This window comes from Schistocerca nitens, chromosome 12 (assembly GCF_023898315.1).
Source record: "Schistocerca nitens isolate TAMUIC-IGC-003100 chromosome 12, iqSchNite1.1, whole genome shotgun sequence".
NCBI classification, from domain to species: Eukaryota; Metazoa; Arthropoda; class Insecta; order Orthoptera; family Acrididae; genus Schistocerca; species Schistocerca nitens.
This window is the reverse complement of record NC_064625.1, coordinates 132,434,204-132,455,815: the sequence shown is the minus strand read 5'-3', so window position 1 is coordinate 132,455,815 and position 21,612 is coordinate 132,434,204. Positions and strand designations below refer to the sequence as shown.

Genomic DNA, 21,612 nt, shown 5'->3' with positions numbered 1-21,612 from the left:
TGGTCGGCGGAAGGTGCACGTGCCCGTCGACCTGGGACCGGACCGCAGCGACGCACGGATGCACGCCAAGACCGTAGGATCCTACGCAGTGCCGTAGGGGACCGCACCGCCACTTCCCAGCAAATTAGGGACACTGTTGCTCCTGGGGTATCGGCGAGGACCATTCGCAACCGTCTCCATGAAGCTGGGCTACGGTCCCGCACACCGTTAGGCCGTCTTCCGCTCACGCCCCAACATCGTGCAGCCCGCCTCCAGTGGTGTCGCGACAGGCGTGAATGGAGGGACGAATGGAGACGTGTCGTCTTCAGCGATGAGAGTCGCTTCTGCCTTGGTGCCAATGATGGTCGTATGCGTGTTTGGCGCCGTGCAGGTGAGCGCCACAATCAGGACTGCATACGACCGAGGCACACAGGGCCAACACCCGGCATCATGGTGTGGGGAGCGATCTCCTACACTGGCCGTACACCACTGGTGATCGTCGAGGGGACACTGAATAGTGCACGGTACATCCAAACCGTCATCGAACCCATCGTTCTACCATTCCTAGACCGGCAAGGGAACTTGCTGTTCCAACAGGACAATGCACGTCCGCATGTATCCCGTGCCACCCAACGTGCTCTAGAAGGTGTAAGTCAACTACCCTGGCCAGCAAGATCTCCGGATCTGTCCCCCATTGAGCATGTTTGGGACTGGATGAAGCGTCGGCTCACGCGGTCTGCACGTCCGGCACGAACGCTGGTCCAACTGAGGCGCCAGGTGGAAATGGCATGGCAAGCCGTTCCACAGGACTACATCCAGCATCTCTACGATCGTCTCCATGGGAGAATAGCAGCCTGCATTGCTGCGAAAGGTGGATATACACTGTACTAGTGCCGACATTGTGCATGCTCTGTTGCCTGTGTCTATGTGCCTGTGGTTCTGTCAGTGTGATCATGTGATGTATCTGACCCCAGGAATGTGTCAATAAAGTTTCCCCTTCCTGGGACAATGAATTCACGGTGTTCTTATTTCAATTTCCAGGAGTGTAGTTTCGACATTTTTTAAAAAATCGGATGGTTCTTTTACATGCATCCTGTATTTTGTATGCGCTACTGATCAGACGTACACTGCTGGCCATTAAAATTGCTACACCACGAAGATGACGTTCTACAGACGCGAAATTTAACCGACAGGAAGAAGATGCTGTGATATGCAAATGATTAGCTTTTCAGAGCATTCACACAAGGTTGGCGCCGGTGTCGATTTCTCATACACAACCAGCAGTTGATCGGCGTTGCCTGGCGAAACGTAGTTCCGATGCCTCGTGTAAGGAGGAGAAATGCGTACCATCACTTTTCCGACTTTGATAAAGGTCGGATCGTAGCCTATCGCGAATGTGGTTTATCGTATCACGACATTGCTGCTCGCGTTGGTCGAGATCCAATGACTGTTAGCAGAATATGGAATCGGGGGTTCGGGAGGGTAATACGGAACGCCGTGCTGGAGCCCAACGGCCTCGTATCACTAGCAGTCGAGATGACAGGCATCTTATCCACATGGCTGTGACGGATCGTGCAGCCACGTCTCGATCCCTGAGTCAACAGGTGGGTACGTTTGCAAGACAACAACCATCTGCACGAACAGTTCCACGACGTTTGCAGCAGCATGGACAATCAGGTCGGAGACCATGGCTGCGGTTACCCTTGACGCTGCATCACAGACAGGAGCGCCTGCGATGTTGTACTCAACGAATAACCTGGGTGCACAAATGGCAAACCGTCATTTTTTCGGATGAATCCAGGTTCTGTTTACAGCATCATGATGGTCGCATCCGTGTTTGCCGACATCGTGGTGAACGCACATTGGAAGCGTGATTCGTCATCGCCATACTGGCGCATCACCCGGCGTGATGGTATGGGGTGCCATTGGTTACACGTCTCGGTCACCGCATTGACGGCACTTTGAACAGTGGACGCTACATTTCAGATGTGTTACTGCCCCTGGCTCTACCCTTCATTCGATCCCTGCAAAACCCTACATCGCAGCAGGATAACGCACGACTGCATGTTGCAGGTCCTGGACCGGCCTTTCTGGATACAGAAAATGTTCGACTGCTGCCCTGGCCAGCACATTCTCCAGATCTCTCACCAACTGAAAACGTCTGGTGAATGGTGGCCGAGCAACTGGCTCGTCACAATACGCCAGTCACTACTCTTGATGAACTGTGGTATCGTGTTGAAGCTGCATGGGCAGCTGTACCTGTACACGCCATCCAAGCTCTGTTTGACTCAATGCCAAGACGTATCAAGTCCGTTATTACTGCCAGAGGTGGTTGTTCTGGGAACTGATTTATCGGGATCTATGCACCCAAATTGCGTGAAAATGTAATCACATGTCAGTTCTAGTATAATATATTTGTCCAATTAATACCAGTTTATCATCTGCATTTCTTCTTGGTGTAGCAATTTTAATGGCGAGTAGTGTAGAAGAGAGTCGTAAGGCGCTAACATGGTCAGAGTAAAGATGCAATAGCCAAATAATAAATGCTTCAGAATATCATTACAGCGTGTTGAATTTATTCATTTATATATTTATTTATTTTTACAGCTTACAGTCTTTACGCGGAATTAAACTACCTGCGGGTGTTCCATAGGGGAAAATTGTACTGATTCATTACATGATGCGCATATTATGAAGACTATGGAGCTCCTACCTTATCCCAAAATAAAAAACGGAACGAACGTTGTGGAGCATTTTATTGGAGAACTATATCGTGGTACACAAGCACATATTATAGCTTGCAGCACCGTTATCTGAAGAGCCAGTTGCCACGCGTGTTTCGTATAGTGGTTTTGTTTGCTCGCTGGAATAATTTAGAAGTGAGCTGTAATGAACGCTTTGTTCGCCAGTGATTGAAAGTTTTTTTCGAGCGGGGGGATAGGGCCCACCCTACTTTTTTTTTTCAGTGCCGCTCGGACGCTGCCCGAACAATGGACACAGTATTGTCCACATGATCGTGAGGCCTAATCTGCTTTTTTTTCTGTTTTTGTTTGTTTATTCTATCGCCGCCTGCCCAGAATCTCCACCCTCTCCCGTCGCCTCCCCCTCCCCCAACGCACTCCATCCCCCTACTGCGAGTCGCACCCCCAGTATAACGTAATCGCCTACAGCCTTGGCTTCCCTGTTACACTAACCGGATACATTTTTTCGATTCTCATTTGATGCGAATGCAACATAGCTATTGGCACATCACATTCGTAACCCATGCATATCCACATCTGGCATCTGTACTCTGCAGACGAATGTGAAGTGCACGGCTGAGGGTGCTTTCTACCAGTTGCGAGGTCTTCGTTGCTTTGGTTCAAATGGCTCTGAGCACAATGGGATTTAACTTCTGAGGTCATCAGTCCCCTAGAACTTAGAACTACTTAAATGTAACTAACCTAAGGACGTCACACACATCCATGCCCGAGGCAGCATTCGAACCTGCGACCGTAGCGGTCGCGCGGCTCCTGACTGAAGCGCCAAGAACCGCTCGGCCACTCCGGCCGGCTTCGTTGCTTTCCATTGCCCTATCATTGCCCTATGAAACGCGAGAAATATATTTTGCTGTGTAGTCTCCGTAGCGGTCGCGCGGCTCCAGACTGTAGCGCCTAGAACCGCTCGGCCACTCCGGCCGGCTTCGTTGCTTTCCATTACCCTATCATTGCCCTATGAAACGCGAGAAATATATTTTGCTCTGTAGTCGCCGTTTATCTTCAAGCGCGTATTAGTTTAATTTCCTTGGTGTTTCGGTGGCGCTCTCCCACGCTTCAAACAAGCCAGTGCCCATGCGTGTTGCGCATGTCTGTATACGTTCATTACCCTCAAATATGTTTCTCCACTCTATTTCCGGTCTGTTTCAGCGACAGTAACCCAATTTTCATATAGAAAGTAAGTGTATGATGTAGGTATTTAAAACTGACACGTTTCGCGCTAGTGGCCCATCTTAGGAAGTTCTGTAAATTAACAATAACGTATCTACTTATGTATGTCTGCAGGCTTTCATGGCCGTTGTCACAGAAGTTAAAATCTTATGGATTATTAGGCCGAGTCATGTTTCTTCTAAAATGTTCGACGTTTCGACCCCTCTGCTGGGATCTTCCTCATGATCTTTTGGTGTCCTCTACTGGTAGAGTGTTCTAGCAGTAGTGGACACCAAAAGATGCTGAGGAAGATCCTAGCAGAGGGGTCGAAACGTCGAACATTTTAGAAGAAACATGACTCGGCCCAATAACCCAGAAAATTTTAACTTCAACGTATCTATTACATAAAGTTGTGACCACTAGTCTGTCTAATCGCTGCTAAGTAACTGTTGACTTAAGTAATTTATAAAAAAAAAATTGCCTTAGACAGCGTAAACCGCACTAGTCAAAAGGTAACTGCGAATGGAGAGTAGTCACAATCGTCAAACATGAAAAGGGAAGCTTGAAAAGGTGAAAAGGGAAATAAAATTTTATAAAAATATCTTCTGAAACAGAGAACCAATTTAGTCCTATTAAGTACTGGTCCTACACAATAGAGGAAACATTCTAAGACGAGTCGCACCATTGTCTCTTGACTAGCTTTTTCCGCTTAAGAACCTTCAACATCGCAGTTCGTCAGCAATCGTTAGTTAATATATTAAAAAAAACTAGAAACCCGCCTCGATTGCGTAAGAAGCAACTAGTGTTAACCTAGGTTTCGGCGTAGATAACTACACCTTCTTCAGAACAATAAAACCCACAAGTGCCTAAGAAGACCTTTGTCAATGATTAAAAGAACACCATAGCTATACATTTATAAACGAATAAAAGGGAAAACACAAACAGTACATGTGTACTAAGTCTAAACCAAAAAATGGTTCAAATGGCTCTGAGCACTATGGGACTTAACTTATAAGGTCATCAGTCCCCTAGAACTTAGAACTACTTAAACCTAACTAACCTAAGGACATCACACACATCCATGCCCGAGGCAGGATTTGAACCTGCGACCGTAGCGGTCGCGCGGGTCCAGACTGCAGAGTCACCGCCAGACACCACACTTGCTAGGTGGTAGCCTTTAAATCGGCCGCGGTCCGTTAGTATACGTCGGACCCGCGTGTCGCCACTATCAGTGATTGCAGGCCGAGCGCCGCCACACGGCAGGTCTAGAGAGACTTCCTAGCACTCGCCCCAGTTGTACAGCCGACTTTGCTAGCGATGGTTCACTGACAAAATACGCTCTCATTTGCCGAGACGATAGTTAGCATAGCCTTCAGCTACGTCATTTGCTACGACCTAGCAAGGCGCCATTACCAGTTACTATTGAGATTATGAATAATGTACCGTCAAGAGCGATGTTCACCATTTATCGATTAAAGTTAAGTATTCCAGCAGCTACGTACGTTTTTTGCTGAATTCTAATTTCCTTGTCCTGTTCCAGACCTCACGCCAGCCTGCGTGAGCTAAAACGCGTGCCTTTCGGCCTCCTCTCAAAACCGGTGTTGGCTCTCCTGCCAACCCACAACAGTCTAAACCACTATTTAATGGTGTAACCTCCACCTCACACCGGCCTATGTTCGATGGGCCATGACCCGCCATAAACTGCAGTTTATTGTTCTGAAGGAGGTGTAGTTATCTACGCCGAAACCTAGGTTAACACTAGGTGCTTCTTACGCAATCGAGGCGGGTTTCTAGTGTTTTTTTTAAATATATTTTTCCGCTTATCCCGTCCGCCTGCTTAGTTGGGTGGTAACGTGCTCGCCTCCCATGCAAGCGGACCCGGGTTCGAGTCCCGGCCCGGTTGGAGATTTTCTCCGCTCGGGGACAGGGTGTTGTTTTGTCCTCATCGTCATTTCATCCTCATCACCGGGGCGCAAGTCGCCCAATGTGGCGTCGAGTGAAATAAAAGATTTGCAGCTGGCGTCCAAACTTACCCGGATGGGGCCTCCCGGGCAACGATGCCACACGCTCAATTCCAATTCCGATTAACCAACCAATGAACCAAAGTCTGACATGACATCAAGTTTATGTTAGTAAAGGAGGGTGTTCTACCTGGGAGATAGTCTACCCAGCAACGCATCATGTTTCCTGGCGATGTTTCAGTCTACCGATGGATTTCAGAATCACAGAAAAGGAATGCGCACTATAAAATACTGTAGAACGAAATGTCTTCACCGTAACGCAATGGCGGACATGGTATCTATGGGTTCAGAAATTCGTCTACATCTACATCCACATCCATACTCCGCAAGCCAACTGACGGTGTGTGGCGGAGGGTACCCTGAGTACCTCTATCGGTTCTCCGTTCTATTCCAGTCTCGTATTGTTCGTAGAAAGAAGGATTGTCGGTATGCTTCTGTGTGGGCTCTAATCTCTCTGATTTTATCCTCATGGTCTCTTCGTGAGATATACGTAGGAGGGAGCAATATACTGCTTGACTCCTCGGTGAAGGTATGTTCTCGAAACTTCAACAAAAGCCCGTACCGAGCTACTGAGCGTCTCTCCTCCAGAGTCTTCCACTGGAGTTTATCATCTCCGTAACGCTTTCGCGATTACTAAATGACCGTGTAACGAAGTACGCTTCTCTCCGATGGATCTTCTCTATCTCTTCTATCAACCCTATCTCGTACGGAACCCACACTGTTGAGCAGTATTCAAGCAGTGGGCGAACGAGTGTACTGTAACCTACTTCCTTTGTTTTCGGATTGCATTTCCTTAGGATCATTCCAATGAATCTCAGTCTGGCATCTGCTTTACCGACGATCAACTTTATATGATCATTCCATTTTAAATCACTCCTAATACGTACTCCCACATAATTTATGGGATTAACTGCTTCCAGTTGCTGACCTGCTATTTTGTAGCTAAATGATAAGGGATCTATCTTTCTATGTATTCGCAGCACATTACACTTGTCTACATTGGGATTCAAATGCCATTCCCTGCATCATGCGTCAATTCGCTGCAGATCCTCCTGCATTTCAGTACAATTTTCCATTGTTACAACCTCTCGATACACCACAGCATCATCTGCAAAAAGCCTCAGTGAACTTCCGATGTCATCCACCAGGTCATTTATGTATATTGTGAACAGCAACGGTCCCATGACACTCCCCTGCGGCACACCTGAAATCACTCTTACTTCGGAAGACTTCTCTCCATTGAGAATGACATGCAGCGTTCTGTTATCTAGGAACTCCTCAATCCAATCACACAATTGGTCTGATAGTCCATATGCTCTTACTTTGTTCATTAAACGACTGTGGGGAACTGTATCGATGGAATAGAGGGAGTTATCAAGCAAGAATTAATGGATTTTGGTTTTTAAAACTTTTATAATCTTCTAGCACCCTTAATACGCAAGGGGATGACAAATTTTTTTATGAGTTAAGGTTGTGGATAATGGAAAAAGTTTTTTATTGTTAGTGTTATACAGGTTTGTTCAAAAACAAAGGACAGACTTCTATTGTTCATTGCAGACAAACTGTGAAAGACGGAAACACATCGCCCATATCACAGGACAGAGGACGGTTCAGAGTTTTATGTTCTCACAGACACTATACCACATACTCAGCATGAGAACGCGTTGATCGAGAAACATCGAAACGGTGGTCCATTTCATTCCGCACACAAATCAACAGGTCCCTGGTTATTGAATCGACAGCTAGAACAATTCGATTTCTCAGCTCTTCAAGTGTATCTGTCATAGGTGGGACAAAACCCGTGTCTTTTGAGAATGAGGTTTTCACTCTGCAGCGGAGTATTCGTTGATATGAAACTTCCTGGCAGGTTAAAACTCTGTGCCCGACCGAGACTCGAACTTGGGACCTCTGCCTTTCGCGGGCAAGTGTTCTACCATCTGAGCTACCCAAGCACGACTCACGCCCTGTCCTCACAGCTTTACTTCTGCCAGTACCTCGTCTCCCACCTTCCAAACTTTACAGAAGCTCTCCTGCGAACCTTGCAGAACTAGCACTCCTGAAAGAAAGGATATTGCGGAGACATGGCTTAGTCACAGTCTAGGGCCACACAGTTTTAATCTGCCAGGAAGTTTAATATCAGCGCACACTTCGCTGCAGAGTGGAAATCTCATTCTGGAAACATCCCCCAGGATGTGCCTAAGCCATTTCTCCGCAGTATCCTTTCTTTCAGGAGTGTTAGTTCTGCAAGGTTCGCAGGAGAGCTTCTGTAAAGTTTGGAAGGTGGGAGACGAGGTACTGGCAGAAGTAAAGCTGTAAGGACGGGGCGTGAGTCGTGCTTGGGTATCTCAGATGGTAGAGCACTTGCTCCCGAAAGGCAAAGGTCCCGAGTTCGAGTCTCGGTCCAGCACACAGTTTTAATCTGTGTCTTTTGTCTACCCCCGCAGAAAAAAATCGCAACGTGTGATGTCAGGTGACCTAGGAGGCCAAAAGCGGTGAACAAGATCGTGTTGTTCCCCTCTTCCGCTCCATGCTGACGCAAAACAATGTAGCTGTGACAAAATTTTGAACTTTCCTCGATCTAGCGCCACGAGCAGTGTATTTTTATCCTTTATAGTTTGTCTATAATAAACAAGCGAAATCCGCTCCCTGTTTTTGAATCATCCTGTATCTTTGAGTACTACCACCATTTTCAGATTGCACCTAATTTATGATACTAAACTTCATAATAGCGTAGATGTATTGTGAAACTGCTTACCTAATTTATGAAACATCTTGTAAGGTGGCAGGCAAATCCGACACCTTTCATGAAAATCCTGACATGATAGCAAATCCGACAGTATGTCACATAATTCCGAATAAATCCTGACATTTAATTAACCAAAGTAATACGATCAACGAGTGAGCAAATGGAATACCACAGACTAACACAAGAACGCCTAAATGCATGTCATACCTTCCCACCGTGAAACAGACGCAGTTCCTAGGGGAGAAATGAGAAGCTGAGAGCAGAATCGTGTAGGCTATGAGGCCCTACGATAAGGGACAGACACCCACGTCTCCAGCCGACCGCCAAGACCACCCCCCAGCCCATGTTAAAAGATAGAGCCGTCCAGAAGAACAGTATAGATCTTACGATAACACTAAAAGGGCCACACCAGCTGCAAGTTTTAGCGTGAGACTTTTTCGCGTCTCTGTTACATTGCAAACTTTAAAAACATTGCCCCACCACGAAAAGTATAACGTTTCTCATTGGATAGACAGAATTTTTGTAGGTGGAGCTTAAGGTTAACACTGAAACCCTGATTGGTCAGTTGAAAACACAGCCAGATAGCTTTTCTAAAACCAACATCGGTAAATTGTGGTAAGGAGAAATTAGGACAGAGTTGCTTCCGAGATGGCGAGGTGAGCGGAGCTGTGCTGTCTGCCGCCCCCTGACGAACACCGACAGGGTAATGAACACACGCGATGCCGCATAACAGCGCATAAAGCTTCACTCAGAACTGCAGAAGTCTCATCTGTTACACCCCCTTTTTGCGTAATATTAGTGTCGATCGTCAATTAAAGCTCATGGTGTTCACATTTGCCACTTGAAATAAAAATCTGAAACGCGATGATTTTTCTGTTATATAGCTATTGAGAAGCCACATCAGCCACTGTAATTTACCACAAGTTAGAGAAGTATTTAAAGATAATTGAGGGTCACTGTAGACCATTTTGATAGTTTTCTCTTTTATGAAACTTAACTTAAATCTAGATTATAGATGTGATATGGCATAGGTCTTCCTTCGATCCACTGTAGAACTTCGAAACCCACTCAGGGAATATTCGTTCACATTTTTGTTGAACGCAGTTGGTTTTTACCATCCTATATTAAAACATTTCCTTTTATCAATTATGCAATTTATAAACAGTGTTTTGTGAGTAGAATAAAATTTCCAATGGTAAACTTAACTGCTTTTTCGACGTTATTTTACCAGCTAACTAAAAATAGGAAAGCCTTGAACCCCTTCAATTAAATTTAGTTAGTATTAAGATTCTTTTACAGTGAGTGCAGTGGAGCTGACGCTGAAATCATTGAGTATTTGGTTATATCATCGCTAGTCTCACTGAACTCTTCTGAACTCTACATGTCATGTGTGGTCTGGCGTCTCCTTACCAGCAACAGGTCCCAGGTTCAAACTAGTCAGATCCCTAAAAAACACGCTCAGAGCGTCGTTGCGCGAAAGTGGTAGGGAGACACAACTTAGAACAAACAGACACCACGCAGAATGTTAGAATCTGCCTACATAATGTCACTAGATATTACATGCAACACTGTTACGTGGAATTAATACCGGGTAGTTATAATTAAACTTTCCCTATTTAGGCGCTTGAGTCCGGAACCACGCGGCTGCTGCGGTCGCAGGTTCGAATCCTGCCTCGGGCATGGATCTGTGTGATGTCCTTAGATTTGCTAGGATAAGTAGTTCTAAGTGTCAGATGTTAAGTGCCATAGTGCTTAGAGCCATTTGAACCATTTCTCCCTATTTAACGCGTTATAACACGGAAACTAAATACTGTACGAGTACCAAACTTCGTAGCATCAATTTCCAGAGTATGGAGTACATGATATCCATGCGTCACAGCGCCACCGTCGAAAAAAAATGGTTCAAATGGCTCTGAGCACTATGGGACTTATTTTCTGAGGTCATCAGTCCCCTAGAACGTGGAACTACTTAAACCTAGCAGATTAAAACTGTGTGCCCGACCGAGACTCGAACTCGGGACTTTTGCCTTTCGCGGGAAAGTGCTCTACCATCTGAGCTACCGAAGCACGACTCACGCCCGGTACTCACAGCTTTACTTCTGCTGATACTGCCAGATACTGGCAGAAGTAAAGCTGTGAGTACCGGGTGTGAGTCGTGCTTCGGTAGCTCAGATTGTAGAGCACTTGCCCGCGAAAGGCAAAGGTCCCGAGTTCAAGTCTCGGTCGGGCACACAGTTTTAATCTGCCAGTAAGTTTCATATCAGCGCACACTCCGCTGCAGAGTGAAAATCTCATTCTACTTAAACCTAACTAACCCAAGAACATTACACACATCCACGCCCGAGGCAGGATTCGAACCTGCGACCGCAGCGGTTGTGCGGCTCCAGACTGTAGCGCCTAGAACCGCTCGTCCACCCCGGCCGGCGGCACGGTCCAGATCCAGCTATGGCCACCAGGTGCCGTGCTCAGTCACCGTTATTCATAGTCTCACACACCTGACCACTTGCAGTGCACTTGTCGACGTGTCAACACTAGCTTGGGCAAAAGGAGCAGGGCATTATTGGTGAAGCTCTATTATAAAAAAAAAACAGTAATGCAGCAGCTGCACTTAGAGAATATCACCTGCTGAAAGGATAACGGAAGGGTTCCCTTTCTCCACCTGCTGTACGGAGCATGACGAAGACATTCGAATCGACAGGAGAATTGGGCGTCGCTCCGGGAAGGGACCGACGACCGGTTGCACCACAGGTGGTTGACGAAATCCCTGCTGGTACGTCAGACAACGCTGCGCGCGATTCCCAATCATCAGACATTGGGCGTGCTGTGTCACGACAGTCGGACATCCCATAGTCCACTGTGCGGAAGGTGCTTCGAGCTATTCTCAAGTGGTATCCGTACAAGATCCATATCGTACAGCAGCTTGTACCTCAGGACGCACAACGATGGGTCGATTTCGCTCTCCACTTTCTCGCAAGAATTGAAATTGATTAGGGCTGACCCTGGGCAGTCCTGTGGACAGATGAAGCTCATTTTTGTCTGACGAGTGAGGTGAACGCAGAGAACTGCTGAGTATGGTGATCCTCACCTCCAGTCACTGAGCTCGAAGGTCCTGTGTATCGTGAACCTGTCACAGTATTGTGTGGTCTCAAGGCTACGATCATCAATGGCCCATTCTTTTTTGAACAGGCCGGCGCTCAAGGAGCAAAGAAGTGCAATGTGACTGGCCAGCGTTACTACGATATGCTTCGCCAGCATGTCATACCCGCCCTACAGGAGAGAGACGCATTAAGCTCAACAGTATTCATGCAAGATTGGGCCCCACTGCACGTCGATGGTGAAGTTCACCAGCTTCTCCGAACCGCATTTGGAAACGACCCAACTATAAGCCGATCGTTTCCAAATTCTTAACTGGCACCACCACCTGATCTCAATCCCTGTGGTTTGTGGTCGTCGAGCTACCTGAGGTACAGGGTTTACCAGGGGAACGTTTGCACATGTCCTGATCTGAAGCGCAGCATATCAAGGGAGATAGCCAGCATGCCTGGGACATGTTTCTTCCTGCTGTCAAGAATGCAACCGTACACTTTCAGACTCCTCTGGACACTGATGGGCGCCATACGAAGCCCGTTTTGCAGTAACAATGATACTGGTATGTAATGATATGATGTACCACAGCAGCACATTACAAGTGGTTCAATTGAATTGATTCTGCATTATTTCTCTTCCCCATGTCCTTGAAATTAATGCTACGAAGTTTGGTACGCCTGCAGAAATTAGTTTTCGTGTCTACAATTTTGCTTCCACCGTTTTGGAATAGATGGCAGTAGCGGCAAGTAGGGTTCGGGTGGTTAGTCATAGGTGTTAATACAATAAGCTTAGGCATCTGTAAATATAATGCCATAAAAATATTAGTCGGTTTGTGATTGCATCATAAGTACGTCAACTTACGTACGTATTTCTCGCCATTTGCGGGAAGTTTTAGTTTTCTGCTTTAACATGAAGAAATCTGCGGTTGTGTCTCTTAGAATGCTGGGTACGACCAGTGCTGATCGAACTATTAGTGGAAGAACGTGCAGAGAATGTTTGCAACGCCTTAGGAACGGTGATTTTGATGTCGAAGACCGGCATGGAGGGGGAAGACAGAACGTTTTCGTAGCTACTGAAACAGACGAAGAGAGTCGCAGGACATCATTATCGAAAGCAACTGATGCGTTCGAGCCCAGCACTGAAACACAAAAGGCCACAATATAGCGACGGACACGTAAAGGTAATTTTGCAGCAAGTCAGTGCTCGACCCCATATCGCAAAACGCGTCAAAATATACATGGAAACGTTGAACTGAGAAGTCCTATCCCGCCCGCCGTATCCTCCATACGTTGCTCCCTCTGACTGCCACCTTTTTCGATCAGTGGTATACAGTCTCGCTGACCAGCACTTCCGATCATCTGAACAAGTGCAAAATTGAATCGATTCATGGATCCCCACAAAAGACGCCCAGTTCTTCTGCCACTGGATTCGTATGCTATCCGAAAGATGGGAGAATGTAGTGGCCAGCGATGAGCAATGCTATGAAACATAATTTTTTTGTAAGTTTTTCACAATAAAACCTCGAACTTCGAGAAAAAAAGAACGGCGGAAGCAAATTTGTAGACCTAGTAACATGTTACATAGGGACAGTTTAATTATAACCATCCGGTATTTTGTACGTATGCTTTGTATTGCACCAGAAATTCATTCTGAATGACAGTAATGATGGAAAGTATGCAAACGAAGGTAATTTTCCAATGCTTCCGTTACCTAATCAGCAACTGCACGTTGAGCAAATGTTGCTGAGCACACGAGTTTGAGAGGTTTCATAATGCGTGGCACCCAGTCCAACTTCTGATCAGTTTGCACAACTCTGAATTTTGAGCCACCTGTTTAAAAGTATATTTTTCCGAATGCAGCACTTTTACTGATGCTAATACGACATGTACCAGGTGCACCCGTATGAAATGAGCGTCTTTTGGGGAAATACTAATTTTGAATTGAAAAGTGAAAACATTTTATTCAAAGTACTGACCATTGCTTTCTATACATTTTGACTACGTTTCTGGGGATTTGTGGACACCACGCCAAAGAAATGTTCGTCTTTTGAAGCAAACCAATCAGACACCCAATTTTCGACTTCTTCGTAGGAATCGAAGTGTTCCTCAGCCTACGCGTGTCCCATTGATAAAAACAAATGGTAGTCGGAAGGGGCCAAGTCTGGCGAATACGGCGGGTGGGGTAGTAGCTCCCAGCCAAGTGTTCTGATTGTATCCTGAAGCAGTTTTGCTTTGTGTGCAGGTGCATCGTCGTGTAAAAAAATTACTTTGCCATGTCTTCTCGACCATTCTGGTCTTTTTTCGATCAGTGAATAGATCAAATTGATCATTTGTTGTCTGTAGCGATTATTATTCACAGTTTCGCCGGGTTTTAGAAGCTCATGATACACCACACCTTTCTGATCCCACCAAACACAGAGCATTGTCTTCTTGACGAATCGATCTGGTTTTGTAGTCGATGTTGGTGGTTGTCCCGGATTAACCCATGATTTTTCCCGTTTACAATTCTTAAAATAAATCCATTTTTCATCGACGGTAACAATTCGATGCAAAATTGATTTTCTGTCGTGTCTTTGAAGCAAAATTTGACAAATGTTTTTTCGCTTTTCCATCTGTCTTTCATTCAATTCATGTGGCACCCGTTATCCACACTTTTGGATCTTTCCCATAGCTTTCAAACGGTCACAAATTGTTTGTTGTGCAACATTTAGCATTGCTGCCATTTGCTTCTGACTCAAAGTATCATCTTCATCCAATATTGCTTGCAATTCGGCGTCTCCGAACTTTTTTGGTGATCTTCTATGTTCTTCATTTCTTAATCAAAATCATTATTTCTGAACCGTTGAAACCATCTTTTGCATGTTGCTTCTGATAGAGCATGATCGCCATATGTCTCGACAAGAATTCGGTGCGACTCTGCAGCACATTTTTTCAAATGAAAACAAAAAATTAATGCTTTCCGCAAATCATCACTTTCTGGTACAAAATTCGACATTGTTAACAGGATGAAAACATATGATGTTGTTTGTTCCATGACTTGATGTATACTAAATTTAAAAATTTAAGGCTCGTTCATAACAAACGTTTCCTATCGACACATTTGTATCTTAATGCTCATTTCATACCGGTACACCTGGTACAGAAAAATTAAAGAACTGCGTTTTTGAGTTAAATATGCCAGTCTTCTCTCGAAGAAGAAGAGGACTAAGAAGAAGAAAGAGAAGTAGAATGAGAATGAGAAGAAGTATGGAGTGACGGTGAGACTTACCCATCATCCGAGGGATCGTCATCGAGGTTGGGGTTGTCGGGCAGCAGGTTGCACGACCTCGCGGAGAGCAGCGCCCCAACCATCACGACCAGCAACCAGCGCTCGCACGACCTCGCCTTCTCCACCATGGTCAGCTACCGTCGATCGGGTCCCTCCAACTTTCACCAAACGCCACTTTTATTCAATCGTCCACTTCGTCCCTTCAAAAGTGAGCGTGCAGCACCAGTTCACCTACTTGCCAAACGCAGATACTTCGCCACGTCCAAAAAATTATAAAGACCACAACTCTTGCCTCAGAACCTTACGGTGGTGCTGATGACAAATTAGCCCAACACTTATGTGGCAGTCTTCAGTGCACAGTATTTGACCTCTTCACGTTGGCCGATATGGTTGCGCTCTCTCTTCTGGAGTCACGTATCAGTCACACTCAGTCACGTAAACGGGTAAGAAAAAAAAAAAAGCCTGTTCACTTATATCGTTCAATGCGGACTACTTTGTCCTTGCAGTAGATCTGATGAAAAATTGTCCCAGCACCTGTGTAAGAGATCCGATGCGGGTCCTGTGTTAAAAGCAGTCACTGCTGGTGGAAAAATATGGAACACTGGTTTCCGGAAGTGGGTGTGAGTACTTGAGACACTTGTTGAGAGCTGCCCGTGGGACTACTGCCTTGTGGAGACTCGTTCTCCAGTGATGTTTGCAGCTCCTATTCCACAGCCGCAAGGTTGTCACCGAACTACACACAGACTGATGGCTAGCGCAGTTCACCCAGAACAGTATCGTACAGATGTAAGGTTCAAAAGTCAGAATCAACAGCAAACGTAGCAGTTGTCAGGTGTGGAGAGGTTTTCTGCAATGGAGCAGTCTGAAGCTCCCTCCGACAACTGTGTCTCTTCTTCGGGTTTTGACAGCGCTACGCGGCTACTGCACTACTGCTGACGTCAGCTTCCAGGATCTTCCACGACGAACACCTACACGTCGCGCGGACTTCCTTAAATGGCCCCGGCGGTGAATTTTACGGTGTCGCTTAGCACTTTACGTGGTCCCCACCAGCCGAGCACTCCGTGGGCGGTTCGCGCGTCGCAGCCTCCAGACTCGCACACGTCGACAGATGAGCTCCCGGCTATCGTGCCTGCTATCACAGCTGCCGACGCCTGCGTCAGATGGTCGCGCGGAGAAATGACGCCTGCAAAGATAAGAACAGATCGCTATTCGATAGCCGACAGTTCATCAGCAAGCGGGCAGTGCCCCTCTGACAAAAGAGAGAGAGAAAAAAAAAATGTTTCCAGAATGAGATTTTCACTCTGCAGCGGAGTGTGCGCTGACATGAAACTTCCTGGCAGATTAAAACTGTGTGCCCTACCGAGATTCGAACTCGGGACCTTTGCCTTTCGCGGGCAAGTGCTCTACCATCTGAGCTACCGAAGCACGACTCAAGGAAGGTAGGAAGTTTGGAAGGTAGGAGACGAGATACTGGCAGAAGTATAACTGTGAGGACCGGGCGTGAGTCGTGCTTCGGTAGCTCAGATGGTAGAGCACTTGACCGCGAAAGGCAAAGGTCCCGAGTTCGAGTCTCGGTCGGGCACACATTTTTAATCTGCCAGGAAGTTTCATATCGGCGCACACTCCGCTGCAGAGTGAAAATCTCATTCTGGAAACATCCCCCCAGGCTGTGGCTAAGCCATGTCTCCGCAGTATCCTTTCTTTCAGGACTGCTAGTTCTGCAAGTTTCGCAGGAGAGCTTCTGTAAAGTTTGGAAGGTAGGAGACTAGATACTGGCAGAAGTAAAGCTGTGAGGACCGGGCGTGAGTCGTGCTTCGGTAGCTCAGATGGTAGAGCACTTGCCCGCGAAAGGCAAAGGTCCCAAGTTCGAGTCTCGGTCGGGCACACAGTTTTAATCTGCCACAGTTTTAATCTGCCAGGAAGTTTAAAAAAAAAAAAAATGGCCATGTTCTGAGACAGAGCTTTGTGAGCACGATGCATAGGTAGGAGATGATAGCATGCAGCAAGGGAAGAGTACCCCAAACACATCACCGAACTACCTCACCTTCACGCGCACAAGTGTGGTACATACACTGAAGAGCCAAAGAAACTGGCACTTCCGGTACGATGGACGTGGAAGAATTATGGGCAAATTTTAAACACATTGTAAATCACGCATTGGACAAGTATGTGCCGAAAAAGTGGGTTACGGACGTAAAAGACCCACCGTGGTTTAACAGCGCAATTCGGAGAATGCTCAGGAAGCAAAGGCAGTTGCACTCGCGGTACAAGAAAGATCGGGAGAATGAGGACAGGCAAAAGTTGGTAGAGATTCGTGCCGCTGTAAAAAAGAGCGATGCGCGAAGCATTCAACCACTACCACCGTCATACCTTAGCAAAATATCTTGCTGAAAACCAAAGGAAAAGCCGGTCGGAGTGGCCGAGCGGTTCTAGGCGCTACAGTCTGGAACCGCGCAACCGCTACGGTCGCAGGTTCGAGTCCTGCCTCGGGAATGGGTGTGTGTGATGTCCTTGGGTGGGTTAGGTTTAAGTAGTTCTAAGGGACTGATGACCTCAGAAGATAAGTTCCATAGTGCTCAGAGCCATTTGAACCAACCAAAGGAAATTTTCGTCTTACGTAAAATCGGTAAGCGGGTCGAAGGCTTCCATCCAGTCACTCACTCATCGGTCTGGCCTGGGAACGGAAGACAGCAAAACGAAAGCTGAAATTTTAAATTTAGCATTTGAGAAATCTTTCACGCAGGAGTATCGTACAAACATACCGCCGTTCGAGTCTCGTACAGATTCCCGTATGGAGGACATAGTGATAGACAGGACTAGGGTTGTGAAGCAGCTGAATAGGTTGAAAATAAATAAATCGCCAGGTCCTGATGGGACTCCAATTCGGTTTTACAGAGAGTACTCTACTGCATTGGCTCCTACTTTAGCTTGCATTTATCGCGAATCTCTTGCCCAACGTAAAGTCCCGAGCGACTGGAAAAAGCCTGCCGCGTGGCCGAGCGGTTCTAGGCGCTACAGTCTGGAACCGCGTGACCGCTACGGTCACAGGTTCCAATTCTGCCTCGGGCATGGATGTGTGTGATGTTCTTAGATTAGTTAGATTTAAGTAGCTCTAAGTTCTATGCGACTGACGACCTCAGATGTCAAGTCCCATAGTGCTCAGAGCCACTTTTTGACTGGAAAAAAGCGCCGGTGACGCCTGTATACAGGGTGTTACAAAAAGGTACAGCCAAACTTTCGGGAAACATTCCTCACACACAAATAAAGAAAAGATGTTATGTGGACATGTGTCCGGAAACACTTAATTTCCATGTTAGAGCTCATTTTAGTTTCGTCAGTACGTTCTTCCACCTATGCTCAATGGAGCACGTTATCATGATTTCATACGGGATACTCTACCTGTCCTGCTAGAACATGTGCCTTTACAAGTACGACACAATGTGTGGTTCATGAACAGTGGAGCTCCTGCACATTTCAGTCGAAGTGTTCGTACGCTTCTCAACAACAGATTCGGTGACCGATGGATTGGAAGAGGCGGACCAATTCCGTGGCCTCCACGCTCTCCTGACCTCAACCCTCTTGACTTTCATTTATGGGGGCATTTGAAAGCTCTTGTCTACGGAACCCCGGTACCAAATGTAGAGACTCTTCGTGCTCGTATTGTGGACGGCTGTGATACAATACGCCATTCTCCAGGGCTGCATCAGCGCATCAGGGATTGCATGCGACGGAGGATGGATGCATGTATCCTCGCTAGCGGAGGACATTTTGAACATTTCCTGTAACAAAGTGAAGTCACACTGGTACGTTCTGTTGCTGTGTGTTTCCATTCCATGACTAATGTGATTCGAAGGGAAGAAATAAAATGAGCTCTAACATGGAAAGTAAGCGTTTCCGGACACATGTCCACATAACATATTTTGTTTCATTCTGTGTGAGGAATATTTCCTGAAAGTTTAGCCGTACCTTTTTGTAACACCCTGCTTAAGAATGGTAGAAGGACGGATCCTCAAAATTACAGACCAATATCCTTAACATCGGTTTCTTGCAGGATTCTCGAACATATTCTCAGTTCGAATATAATGAATTTCCTTAAGACAGAGAAGTTGCTGTCCATGCATCAGCACGGCTTTAGAAAGCATCGCTCCTGCGAAACGCAACTCGCCCTTTTTTCACATGATATCTTGCGAACCATGGATGAAGGGTATCAGACGGATGCCATATTCCTTGACTTCCAGAAAGCGTTTGACTCGGTGCCCCACTGCAGACTCCTAACTAAGGTACGAGCATATGGGACTGGTTCCCAAGCATGTGAGTGGCTCGAAGACTTCTTAAGTAATAGAACACAGTACGTTGTCCTCGATGGTGAATGTTCATCGAAGGTGAGGGTATCATCTGCAGTGCCCCAGAGAAGTCTGGTAGGTCCGCTGTTGTTTTCTATCTACATAAATGATCTTTTGGATAGGGTGGATAGCAATGTGCGGCTGTTTGCTGATGATGCTGTGGTGTACGGGAAGGTGTCGTCGTTGAGTGACTGTAGGAGGATACAAGATGACTTGGACAAGAATTGTGATTGGTGTAAAGAATGGCATCTAACTTTAAATATAGATAAATGTAAATTAATTCAGATGAATAGGAAAAAGTGTGGTGTCACCGCTAGACACCACACTTGCTAGGTGGTAGCTTTAAATCGGCCGCGGTCCATTAGTACATGTCGGACCCGCGTGTCGCCACTGTGTGATCGCAGACGGAGCGCCACCACACGGCAGGTCTAGAGAGACGTACGAGCACTCGCCCCAGTTGTACGGACGACATTGCTAGCGACTACACGTACGAAGCCTTTCTCTCAATTGCCGAGAGACAGAATAGCCTTCAGCTAAGTCCATGGCTACGACCTAGCAAGGCGCCATTAACCATATCTGGAGAGAGTCTCACTTGTATTATCAAGAGCAATGTACAACAAGAAATTAAAGTTAAGTATACGAGAAGCTCCGTTCTTTTCTTTATAGCTTTCATCACGTATCCTGTTTCAGACTTCACGCCAGTCGGCGTGTGTGTACGTGTGCCTTTCGGCTACCCGTCACTGTGGACTGGCTGCCTTAACAGTCCACTACAAAAAGAATCCTGTAATGTTTGAATACTTCATTAGTACTGTAGCGCTTGACGCAGTCACGTCGATTAAATATTTGGGCGTAACTATGCAGAGCGATATGAAGTAGGACAAGCATGTAATGTCAGTTGTGGGGAAGGCGGATAGTCGTCTTCGGTTCATTGGTAGAATTGTGGGAAGATGTGGTTCATCTGTAAAGGAGACCGCTTATAAAACACTAATACGACCTATTCTTGAGTACTGCTCGAGCGTTTGGGATCCCTATCAGGTCGGATTGAGGGAGGACACAGAAGCAATTCAGAGGCAGGCTGCTAGATTTGTTACTGGTATGTTTGATCATCACGCGAGTGTTAACGGAAATGCATCAGGAACTCGGGTGGGAGTCTCTAGAGGAAAGGAGGCGTTCTTTCCGTGAATCGCTAGTGAGGAAATTTAGAGAACCAGCATTTGAGGCTGACTGCAGTACAGTTTTACTGCCGCCAACTTACATTTCACGGAAAGACCACAAAGATAAGATAAGAGAGATTAGGGCTCGTACAGAGGCATTTAGGCAGTCTTTTTATTCATCTCTTGGTCTCCCTCTACGATTTTTACCCTCCACCCTGCCCTCCAGTACTAAATTGGCGATCCCTTAATGCCTCAGAACAAGTCCTACCAACCGATCCCTTCTTCTAGTCAAGTTGTGCCACAAATTCCTCTTATCCCCAATTCTATTCAATACCTCCTCATTAGTTATGTGATCTACCCATCTAATCTTCAGCATTCTTCTGTAGCACCACATTTCAAAAGCTTCTATTCTCTTCTTGTCCAAACTATTTATCGTCCATGTTTCACTTCCATACATGGCTACACTCCATACAAATACCTTCAGCAACGACTTCCTGACATTTAAATCTATACTCGATGTTAACAAATTCCTTTTCTTCAGAAACGCTTTCCTTGCCATTGCTAGTCTACATTTTATATCCTCTCTACTTCGACCATCATCAGTTATTTTGCTCCCCAAATAGCAAAACTCCTTTACTGCTCTAAGTGTCTCATTTCCTAATCTAATTCCCTCAGCATCACCCGACTTAATTCGACTACATTCCAATATCCTCGTTTTGCTTTTGTTGATGTTCATCTCATGTCCTCTTTTCAAGACACTGACCATTCCGTTCAACTGCTCTTCCAAGTCCTTTGCTGTCTCTGTTTTATATTAATATTTTTTTCATAATTTTCAGTATATTATCGGAATTTGTGGTGAAATTGTACTTGAACATTATTTTACTTTCATTTCGTGAAGGAATTTTACTAATTGTTGAGCTTTCATCACGTCCAGTCTTTCTCTTTGAATGTGTGAAGCAGGTATAGGTGGCACAAGAAAAGTAATCCGATTGTACTGGCGGTGACGGTGTGAATGACGTAACAAGATTTTCGATTTGATGAAACAGCATTGAAATTGCGGGGAAAAAAAATGACTCAATGTGTATGCTATTTCTTCGTATCGGCGTTCCT

General features: G+C 46.0%; 1 protein-coding gene across 1 annotated transcript in view; it reads right to left on the bottom strand.

The window, feature by feature from the left end:
- The window catches only part of LOC126215295 (uncharacterized), a 79,547-nt gene that overhangs the window by 49,725 nt on the left and 8,210 nt on the right, over positions 1 to 21,612 (bottom strand). Inside the window, exon 2 of the mRNA XM_049941981.1 lies at positions 15,006 to 16,188. Coding sequence (XP_049797938.1) covers positions 15,006 to 15,133 — 128 coding nt within the window. The 5' untranslated portion in view covers positions 15,134 to 16,188. The remainder of the gene's footprint in view (positions 1 to 15,005; positions 16,189 to 21,612) is intronic.